Source organism: Strix uralensis, chromosome 1 (assembly GCF_047716275.1).
Source record: "Strix uralensis isolate ZFMK-TIS-50842 chromosome 1, bStrUra1, whole genome shotgun sequence".
Classification (NCBI taxonomy): domain Eukaryota; kingdom Metazoa; phylum Chordata; class Aves; order Strigiformes; family Strigidae; genus Strix; species Strix uralensis.
In genome coordinates, this window is record NC_133972.1 from 43,895,375 (window position 1) to 43,906,638 (window position 11,264).

Sequence of the window (11,264 nt, forward strand, 5' to 3'; positions counted from 1 at the left end):
AAAAAGTTGGGTTTTTATACAGAACTTGGTAAAACCCGAGTCATTTCTTTTTATGTGAAGATTAAACGTAAACTGTAAAACGGGCTCCTGTTGCGCACGAGAGGCCAGAATTCTTGTGTCTCTGGTGAATGCGAAAGATTCACCTTCTCTGTGCTTTCAAGGTAAAGTGTATGGGCTTTGCAGGTAATTTTGAGAGGAGAATCCAGCCTAGCATCGCTTTGTTCCATGGCTGATAACCCCATTCAGGGCAGTCGAACAGTGGACTCCGGCAGTGCTCCAAGTTCCTTTATGGCATTGAGAACCAGCGACTGGCAGCATAAATCAGACAAACCCAGCTAAGCAACAAGGCAAAGGGTCCTAACAGCAGGAGTCATTAACCTCCGAATGGACTGTTGGGGGAAGCGGTCAGTTCTCAGTCTGAAAGTGTCAAGAAATAAGCTGAGAGAGTGTGGTGGAAAGCAGCTGGGGTTGCAGCTGGGGTTGCAGCAGAGCGTGTTGCGCTCCTCGCATTCGGTAACTGAGTCTGTGACACGCAGAAAGTCTGACTAGAAGATCTAATGGCTGCTTTTTAGGTAAATCTTTGTTTTCTCAGAGGCATTCTCTGACTGCAAACTGCTCTTATTAGCATCTCCTGTGAACTGGCTCGCAGGACCTGGTTTTCCGGTCACACATCCTGCTCGCCTGCCCCTGCCTTGCTTCGCTGAAAGGCGACTTTTCAGTTTTTCTGACACCTTGCAGCTCTTGTGTCTTTGCTTGACAACCAGCATCCAGCTTGGAAAAGCGCTATATTTTAACTGCTATTATAGTACAAGCTGAGCTTACAGATATGTCCAGGAATATCCTTAGATTTAATTAAATTCTGTGAATATTAGCATGTCCCCTGTGAAATGTCTGGCACTGAGCCATGCCCCAGTAGACCTGTACACAAGAGAAATACAGTAACAAGGGCACCCCAGGAGGGCTCATGGATGAACCTCAAGCAGTTTCACCACGTCTCCACCCTTGCTTCAAAGAGAAGAGGCTTAGGCTCATCCGTGAACCATTTCTTTCTCAAGCTTGAAAGATGTTACCCATTTTCCAAAGCCATCGCCTGTTTGTGCCTTCCTGCTGGTCTCAGTCTTGGTGTGTTCAGACTCTTGTGTCCTCTGGATCTCCATATTGAGGAAAGGCAGATTGCAAGTCCCTTTTGCTGTTGGAGCATGGATATTATTTGGTATTTTATTGTGGTTGACCTTCCCTAGTGGCGTTTTTTGCTTTCCCCTCTACTTGGAAAACAGTTGATTGCATGTTGCCACCCCAAAACTTTCCTTGCCTGTTTGCCACCCTCTCAGATTTGAAACCAGCTGTATTACTGGTAACTTCATTGGCTGTTTGTACCACTTACACAAATTGATAGCAAGGCAAATTTAACAGTAAGACCTGAAACTTATTTGAAACAAACTGTATCCCAGATAACCTGTACTTTAAAAATCATAAGTAAGTAATCCTGTTACTGTTCTGTGAAAGTGTTAGTGTTATGGCCCTACTATGTTTCTTTCCCTCTTTCCCTTGATATATGTTGCATTATCAATTACAGTGCCTTGCATAGATGCATGGACTGGGCACTGTTTTCCCTGAAGTATTTGTTGTAAGTGGGAATGAGAGGGGGTGGATCTGTCCTGTGGCTCAATCTACTTCAGACACATCCTAAACTCCCACTACAGGTGGATGGTGACAATATCAACTATTTAAAATTCTGCAAAGGTGTTATCAGAGTTTACTCCAACACATGACATTTTCTCCATTACCAGCAAATAACTACAGTACTAGGGAGTGAGGGAGAACAAGTAGACAAGATAAATGCAATGACAGAAATTACTGAACCAAGAAACGATACACAGACACTCCTCAGCAGGGTGAAATACATGGATCTCAAAATTTTGAGAGGAAAAAGGACCTTTTCTGTAAGCCCTTTGCAACAAAACAAAAATACAATGTTGCTCTGTTCTCTTATGTTCATAGTTCATCATATTAAATTTGTTCATTCTCAAAACTTGTTCTCTTTTTTAACACAGGGTGCTAAGGCATGTTTTTTGCGTGACATCCCCTTCTCTGCCATTTACTTCCCCTGTTATGCTCATTTGAAAGCTTCATTTGCAAATGAAGATGGGAGGGTTAGCCCTGGAAATCTGCTCTTGGCTGGATCAATAGCTGGTAAGTGCCCAAATTTCTTTTTCGTTGGACTGTATTGCACCTGCAGTGCAATAGTCATGGCAGTGAGAACTTTGAAAAGCTCAAAAGAACTATATGCAGCTGTACTGCATTTTGCAACCTCATGCCCAAATAACAGAAAACTACTATGCTGTAGAGTTAGTTGCTGTTAAAAGTAAAGATACTGTAAGTTCCTGGTATAATCATCATGTTCAGGAGGTAAAAGAAAGGGAAATATTTAAGTGCTGATGTTTTGTTATCATATATCATCATTCCTTGTGAAGTTACTGTGCTGGTTTTGGCTGTGTCTGACTGGTAAAGTTTTATTGAAATGGTTTATAAATAAAATCATGGCATTTCTGAAATTCTTTATGATCAAAGGAATTTTGAATTTTGGTATATGGAGTCCAAAAGCCATTCTAGTAGTACAGCTCTCCAAACACAATGACATAACATGACAAAATGATGATATTTACTTGCTACCCACAGTACCCTATGCAGTTACTTGATTTCATGAGGATTTTACCCTTATTAATTTTTAAAAATATCAAAACAAAGTGGAGAAGCTTGAAAACATTTCTGCTGTTCCACAGGTTGCTGATTCTTAGTGTACCCAAATATGACAGAGGTGCTGAGTCTGATCTTGAGCACTCGCTTGTTTTAGTCTGCTACATAGCAGATAGGAGAGCCAAATCATGCATTTAACTTGAGTGTGACCGAGCGTAAGTGAAAAGACAGAGACACGCTTTGTAGCCTCAGCTGGCCTTTGCGTCTGCTGTGTAGCTGGTCCCTGGCACGGCATCCAGCTTCTACACCCAAAGGCGACAACCATTTGGTAGCTGCCTCCTGTAGAGGGCAGCTTGAGAGTCCTGCTCTTGCTATGTCTGTGGTTTTCCCTTCAGGAAACAAATGGGCTTGAAAATTGTGCAACAGAACCTTTGGGGGAGTGAGTAGCAAGCAGGAGGGCTCATATCAGCAGGTATTTCCATTGTGTTCAGCAGGAGCTGCTTGGTCTTTCCGAGCTGGAGCTGAGTTCTTCCTCCAGCATGGCCCCTGACAGGCTGCTGCGACTTGCCGGGTGAGAAAAATGATGGAGTGGCATGAATCCAGTACAGATAGTGGTTTAGCTGTGCTTTCTTGCTTGAATTTAAGCTTGATTCTCCCTGGGGAAACTGTTCTTGGTCAGGATTATACATGGGACTATGTATCTTGAGGAGCAGGAACGTTTTATAACCAGTATCTGGTCTTAGGATGTGGCTAAGGTCATTTATGTTGTCTTATTGAAGCATATAGCTCTGTATTCAGTAGCTCGTAGTCCAGAGGAGTCGTCCTGGCACTAGGAAAACCAGCTGTGTTCAAACGACTGGTGCTTAAAACCCCCTCGTCCCCTACCCTCCCCCACCCCGAACTAGAGCCAGCCTCCGAGCACCCAACAGGAGCTTACAGCCAGCTTATTTCTCACCCATTTTAATGGAACAAAACAATTTTTGAACTTTAGATCATATTTACAGACTTGAAACATAAGCTGGCATTTTAAAGCCAAGTCATTTCTTAGATTTTCCTATTTTTCTCTTTCTAGCCATTGTCAGGTGATTGCAGACTGAGATAACCGTCCCTTTGAAGTTCAGGCACAGAAGCAGTCTTTATTGTTGCTGATACGCTTACCAAACTAGCTATAATGTGAATTTTATCCAGTGCTTCCTGTGAATCCCATCCTAGGTTAATTCTCATGAGCAAATTACAGTGTTAAAGATACAACACTCACCGTACTGTTTACAAAACCAAGGAATTTCTTTTATTTGGTACAAGTAAAGCATGGTGGGGGCATTTGTGTCTGCTCTCATTTGCCACGACAAAGTCAAGGGGAAGACAAAACATAAACCCCACCACCTCTGAAACGCTGGCTCGGTCTCTGGGCTGATGTCTCTGCTCTGGTCGGGGATCTCGCCTGGCCATCGGAGTTCAGATACGTTTATGAGCTCCGTTTGCGTGTGGGAAACTCCACCTTCCCACAGCCCGTGGTGCTGGGACGTTCAAGCTGGCCATGCTCACGTGCTCACCTGCGTCCTTTGCCAGTGGGTATTGCTTGTGCTGGGTATATTTTCTTCCTTTTTGTGTTGTCAGGGACACATGCAACATGCATGTCATCTATCTTGATCTGCTTCTGGCTTTCACTGTTCACCAGATGTCTCAACCTGTTGTGCCACAGCATTTTCTGAGGAGATGATTCCATTATCAGCTACAGGACCCCTCTTAATTTGCTCCATCTGCTTATAGCCTCCACGAACTTCTTCTCCTCCCCTCACTCCTCTTTTTTATTGTCAGTTCCTGCTGTGCCATTTGTCTCATTTTGATTGTAAACTCCTCACAGCAGCGACCTGTAAATTTTTGTCCTATACCCATAGCTCCTAAAAACAGGATTAAAAACATCTTTAACTGCAAAATATCCTCAGTAATAAGGGATGAGGAATAAGGAGGTGGAAGTCAATGGGCAGTAAGCAGAATTGTTTCTAAGTATATCTTTTGGTTTTCCTTGAAAACACTGGTTAGCTTTTGAAGGACAAAAGTCCGGCTTTAAATTGAAGACTCAACCAATATCCTGGTGTGGGTAAGGCTAAGCAAAGAGGAATTTCAACATTTCTGGAGTTCAGAAATCTTTTCCGGGTTTTAGCACTTGCCTGCCAGACTGACCACTGTTCAGGTTCACTGTGTGCGTTATTTTGGGGGGTCTGGGAGGGGAAGAGGAGTTCTTATTTTGGTGACACGCACATGCTTACATCTCTCAGAGCAATCTGCATGAAGGGTGCTCTGGTGCTTGAAGCCAGACCATGCTGGTTTGGACAAAAGTTGTTACAGAATTATTAAGCCTAAAAAAAAAAAAAGCAAAGGAGATTTATGCATCTACATGTGACCAAGTTGGTTTGGAACAGATGCAGAATGGAAAAGTAATAAAACCATAAGAGACAGCGTCTTTTGGGTCCAGTCTCAGTGCTTTTTTTGCCCTTTTTTTTTTTTTTTTTTTTTAAATTCTAAACATGGGCAGCCCCAGTTTGGATAGAAATTATTTTAGAAATACCACCCATTGGTAATTTGGTATTTTTTTCTTTCAGTTGATTATCTGCCAGGGTAAATTTAAATCTTCCTCCAAATGTTCTGCCGAGGATGTCAGCTGTGGCTTGCAGCTGAGCAGTCTGCCATGCCTAATGAGAAGAATGACCCTTTTTTTAAACCTTAGCTCTCATGCCTTACTGAGCGTGCAGGGCATTATCTGGTTCTCAGTACCATTGCTGCGTGGGGGGGGTGTGCATGTACAGGCTATTCTAGCACAGTGTGCAACCAGAATGCCAGGAACCACAGAGAGGTGTGAAAAGGAAAAGGAAAGATCGATCTCACCTCCAAAAACTTTGTGCTTATGAACTATGCAAGTTTCTGGTTAGTGCTGAAAAATCCAGCCCGTGCCTCCCAGCTCGGCAGGAAGCATGTGATACGGTTGTTCCTCTAAGAGAAGCTCTCTCTGGGTGAAGCCACGTCCACAACGGCTGCCTCTTGTTGCTAGTTTTCCTTTCCAGCTTCTACTTAAATCAACCGTGGCCGGATTCTCCTGCTACAAGGATGAAAGGCACGGTTACCCCTGGGTAAGTGAGGTGTGTAGCATATGTGACAAATCAGTGGTCCCCACCCAATGATTTTTGTGTTGCGTAGGTATGCCTGCAGCCTCTCTGGTAACCCCTGCGGATGTCATCAAAACACGGCTACAGGTGGCAGCCCGGGCAGGACAGACCACCTACAGCGGCGTTGTAGACTGTTTTGCAAAGATCCTTCGAGAGGAAGGTCCCAAGGCTCTGTGGAAAGGAGCAGGAGGTGTGTAAAGGAGCTTTGGTTATGAAGTGGTTTCTGATTGTGGTTTTGTCACTTAGGAACTATTTTCTTTTCTTTCAAGCTCGTGTATTTCGATCTTCTCCTCAGTTTGGTGTAACTCTGGTGACTTACGAGCTACTGCAGAGATGGTTTTACGTGGACTTCGGGGGAGTGTAAGTATGTGGTGTCTGAATCTGCCTGGGACCCTGAAGCTGCCCTTCGTTCTCTGTAGGTCTTGGTGCCCCTCAACATGTCAGAGTCAGGGTCTTGCTATTATGGAGGACACGTTGCAAAGGCTTTGTAAATACCATTTAAGCCACACTACACTGGTGGAGGTTAGAATGCTATGCCAGTGGCCATTTCACAGGAAGACGTTACCACTTTTTGTATCACCATTTCAAGCTGGAGACCTGTATTAGTGTAAACAGAGACAGTGAGAGGCTAAATAACGGGCTGGGGATATAACTGCAGGGGAAATGTGACACGTGCCAGGTCAGGATACGCTCTGCATTAATCCTCATTAGTTTCGTGGAGGAGCTGTGGCCCTGATTAGGCAAGACATTTGACATCCAGAAAAAGTCTATGGGTGTCACCAAGTCCAAAACCTATTTGTTGGAGCTTCAGCTCTGCCTCCCGTCTTTGTTGACAGTACAGATGGATGTGCATATTGCTGTTCAATGTGATCCTAGGAGCAGCTGCAGACCATTTGCAAAACTTTGGGGACAGTAGTTTGAAAGCCACCGCAAAAATTACTTCAACTCTGCTAGGTTCCTGGATTGGTTGTGCACTGTAGCAGAGACGTACGAACCCCTTCTCCCCTACGCTGCAGTTTTGATTAATGCTCCACAAATTTTATCTGGATTTGACCATACTCAATCAAAACATGAAGGCTCCTAACTGTTCTGGAAGGTTTTAAAACAGGGTATTTCTCATGACATTGTAGCATTTAATTTAGTTACTTACTGGGAGGTACACTCAGATGTCTCATTCAGCCTACTTTATGGAGAAGCTTTTTGTAAATACTGGTTTTACTCTATGGAAATTAATTTATTATTTTTATTATTTTGCAGAAAACCAGCTGGATCAGAGCCAGTACCTAAATCCAGGATCACGCTCCCTGCTCCTAACCCTGACCATGTTGGTGGTTATAAATTGGCAGTTGCCACTTTTGCAGGGATTGAAAACAAGTTTGGACTTTACCTACCTCGGTTTAAGCCATCGCCACCTACCTCAAAGGCTGCTGCAGCAGTAGGACCCTAAGTTTATTGCTGTAGGTTTTTTGTTATTAGTTGGGAAAGAGCCACTTTTCTAATTGGTTAATACTTTGTTCCTTTAGCTTCTCATCATATAACGGTTTAGCTTCATTTGAGTTTTAAGGCAATTTTCTTCCTAAACATAATCATTTGTCTTCGTGCTTCCTTAACCAGATCACTGTGAAATTCTTACCAGTTGTTTTAAGTTTGGGACCATGAATGTATTTGTCCACATCTGACATGTGCTTGTGTTGGGAAGACACTAATTTTAGGTTCCATTTATGGGGAGGGCTGGGTGAGAGCTGTGAACCAGCTCATCTTACAGGCAATGCTTGGTTGCAGATTACCAGGGCGGATGTCGCACATTGTCACTCAAATGGAAAAACTCAGTGGATATCACGGTGCTCAAAGCGGAATGATTTTGACTGTACATGTAAATTGGTTATAAACTTAGTGTGTGTCTGTAGAGGTCAGCAACTATATACCCGGTACCTAAGTATGCCAGTACAGCTTCAACTTTTAAAATATGTACACGCACAAGTTCTGTTTCTGGATTGTATTATGAAGCTTTTATGTGGAACATGTTTTTGTAATGGGAACCACATTTATAAATGTTCAGCAGTTGTATTATGTTACTGGTATCAAAATGCTCAAAAGAAAGTGTTATTGTCCATAGTCTTTGCACTTTATGGCAGAACTTTTGGCATTCTACTACACATACAAGGAAGTTTCATAACTAGGTGCCTATCTTGGGTTGCTGGTGTTTGGAATTCAGTTTGTATATGCACTTCTATAGTAAAACACTGCTTGTTTAAATAACTGCAATAGAAAATTCATGCACTGTATCAATGGTACCTGCCTTAACTGCTGGCTTGTAATTGGCAAATAGGTGGTTTCAGATTCTTATTTACTTCATTGAGTCAAAAGAGATTAAAATACTCTAAAAGAAAAGATTTTACTTAATTTTTTTGGTGCCTTGCACAGTGTTTAGAAAATTATGTATTTATGAAGATAGAAATAAACCTTTCAAAGAGACGCACACATGGTATTCTGTTACGGAAATAGTGTAGTACATCAAATGTCTTGTTCAACTTCAGTTATAAAGTTAGGTTAAGATAAAGTTAATATTTGGACATGTAGGCTGTAAAAACACCTGCGGTTTGAGAACAAGTTACCTGAATTCCCCTGTGCAGAAAAGACATCTGTTGGTGTAGATGTCACTGAAAAAAAGAAATTTTTCCTCAGCCTAAAACCAGGACTGGAGTAAGCTTTGATATTTTCACCTTTACTTTTGGGGGGAGGTCAATGTGTTATGAGCAGTGTGACTACCCAATCAGTTGACGGTACTGTTGGGTGTCGTCTGTGGTACTTCTCTTAAGACCAGAAGAATTGGTCTTGTTTGTCTTCTTGGGGTGGGGGTTGGTGCCTTCAACGTTGACTGTAAACTGAGGGAATGCATAGATGCAGTATCTTTGCGGAATAATGAGTTAGGTATGCACTATCACATTGCTGTACTATAACTTGTGGAAATACCAAAATGGAAATCGCTCTATTACTGTATTTGTGTTTGTGTCATCATGAAAATAATTCTCTTGGACTGATTTGCATTTTGAAGTTACCAGTGAAATGAAGTCGTGGCAGGAGTAGCATCTGCAGTACTCATGCACGTGAAAGTGAGGGGACAAGATGACATCTGCCTGCAGCTGCATCTTGGAGTCTGGCTAAACCAGTGTGCAGAGACTCTGCGCTGGGCTCTCACAGCTGCCAGCTGCTACCTCTCAGCCCTGTATATCAGAGTGTCCCCAGATGACAGCTCCTTCGTTTCAGAAATGGGGAAAAATGGCTGCTCCTTGTATAACTCCAAAATTAACTCTCAGGATTTTTGGTTAAGCTTGTCATAAAAGTTAAACTTTCTCACTGGGAGCTGCCTGTGCTTGACACTTGAGATTTTAGGCTATTTAGGAGCTGGTTTTACACTTCATCCCTCACTTTTGCCTGATGTACCTTGTCAAGGGTTGCTTTGGAAAGTCAGCAGCTCAGGGAAGATGTCCCAGTACTGAGCTGCACGTTGCCCCCGATCCGGGAGAGGAAGCGCCTGGCCACGTGCGTGGCTTCAGCCAGCAGCGGCTCCCTCCTTGTGTAGCCTGGAGAGGGACACCTGGGCTGCACCGGCCAGAGCAGGTCCCTCGGATGCCCTGACGCCGAACCCCAACGCCGCCGGGGCCTCACAGCCGGGAATGGAAGAGGAATTAGAGCTGGGTTATTGTGAGACTTGCACAACTTCTTGGCTTGTGGGATAGAGACCATTGCTTGTGTTTTACAAAGTAAATCATAACTTGGACCCATTCCCTTGCCTACTGCTGTCCTCTCTGCCCCAGGCCCAGCAGTATCTTTATGTCTTGTCCTTTTCTGTGGCAGGTCCCTCTCAGAAGGCCACAGCCTTCATCTTCTCCCTGGCAGGCAGGTGAGCAAGGCTGGACTGACGCCCCCACCACCAGGCCCTTCCCTTCCCTGTTAACTGTCTTTTGGGGGGTTGTTCTGTCCTCTGCCCTTCTTTTCCAGGCCAGTAGATGATGGAGGCAGGGGCAGAAGGGTTGAAGAGCCAGTTTCATTAACACACAACCCAGTTCAGAACGTTTCAAAGCATGCTACAGCTCTGCCCAGAGATCCTGGGGAAGAGCTGTGCCCACAGTCGGCTTCCTCCAGACACAAAAGGAAGCATTTCTGCTCTGAAAAGTTTACAGGCCAAGAAATTGTCAGATTGCCTTACAAACAAACAAAAGGCCCCGAGGACAATGTTTAGATGTTTATCCTCTTTGGGTTTCTGGGTGAGTTATGCAAAGTGTGGGAGGAATGGGATAAAATGTAACCTCACTTGCTTCCTGCAGTCCAGCTAACTCCCCATGACAGCACTTCCAAAACAAAGAAATTATTAAATATTGGTGATGATACCTATCAGCATGGGAGTGGGGTGAGGGTGTCCCTGAAGCAGTTACCCCGTTTGTGTTTCTCAGTCCAGCAGAAACTGAGGGATGCTTTTCTGCCTGGTCCCCGGGGAGTGGGTTGGGTTTAAGCTGACTTAATATTGACGGTTTGCTGGGACGCTTTTGTGAGCAAACATACCACAGCCTTCAAAAATAACTTGGGCAGGTTTTTCTAAACCTGCTAAAAATACGAAACCCGACAAACTGCTCTGAATCTTCCTTAGGAGGGGACAGCCTGCTCAGGAATGTCCCTGCCATACACTCCATGATGTGCATGCATGTCATGCTGCTTACTGCTGAGCTCAGCGCTCCCAATGCACACGTGGCTGTTTAAACACTGCTCTGAAATCCAGACTCTTTTCCGTTGAAATATCTGCCATTTTTGCATAAGCTAGAAGACTATTTCCAGAGATGGTGATCATTTGTAAGTTATGTAATGGTTGAGAATATAGAAATCTCAAGACATTTGTATTTTAAGTGTCTCCAGAGAGCTTCAAACACAGCAAATAACACAGAAGCAGCCTGGGATGAAGTGGTTTCTTTAATGCCACGTGCCGTACAGTGGTTCTGCTTTCTGCGCAGTGGGTGGTGGAGAGCTCAGGCTGTGAGCACAGGCAGCCTCTCCCAGTGCTCAACGCGAGGGTGTCATCAAGGTGTCTGTTGCTCTTCAGACAGAGGTGGCATTTTAAGAAGTGTATGCATGATTTTAACTGCTCCTTGCGCTGTTCCTGGTCACACCAGGAAGCAGCACCATTGCTTCCAAGATTCATTCCAACTGCTCTAGTTCTATTGCAAAGGGCCGTCTGGCCTCTCTTCGTGCTCACTTATAAGCTCTGCTTATGACATTGAAGGAGAACAGTCCTGTAAGCTTCCTGAGGACAGGCTGCTACTCCTGTAGCACCATTAGGTGCTGAGTCTTTCTTTAGGACTGATGCTGCCCTGGTGATAGCAGAGTCTCCTTTGTCTGTCACAGGTCAGT

The 11,264-nt window shown here is 44.0% G+C and overlaps 1 protein-coding gene across 3 annotated transcripts in view; it reads left to right on the top strand.

Annotated features, from left to right (window-relative positions):
• Positions 1 to 8,336, top strand: part of SLC25A13 (solute carrier family 25 member 13) — a 102,486-nt gene extending 94,150 nt beyond the window's left edge. For all 3 annotated transcript variants that reach the window (XM_074863986.1, XM_074863997.1, XM_074863974.1), the window contains 4 exons: positions 2,055 to 2,193; positions 5,893 to 6,051; positions 6,131 to 6,221; positions 7,119 to 8,336. In XM_074863986.1, the coding sequence (XP_074720087.1) occupies positions 2,055 to 2,193; positions 5,893 to 6,051; positions 6,131 to 6,221; positions 7,119 to 7,308 (579 nt within the window). In that variant the 3' untranslated portion in view covers positions 7,309 to 8,336. The remainder of the gene's footprint in view (positions 1 to 2,054; positions 2,194 to 5,892; positions 6,052 to 6,130; positions 6,222 to 7,118) is intronic.
• Positions 8,337 to 11,264: the final 2,928 nt, after the last annotated feature.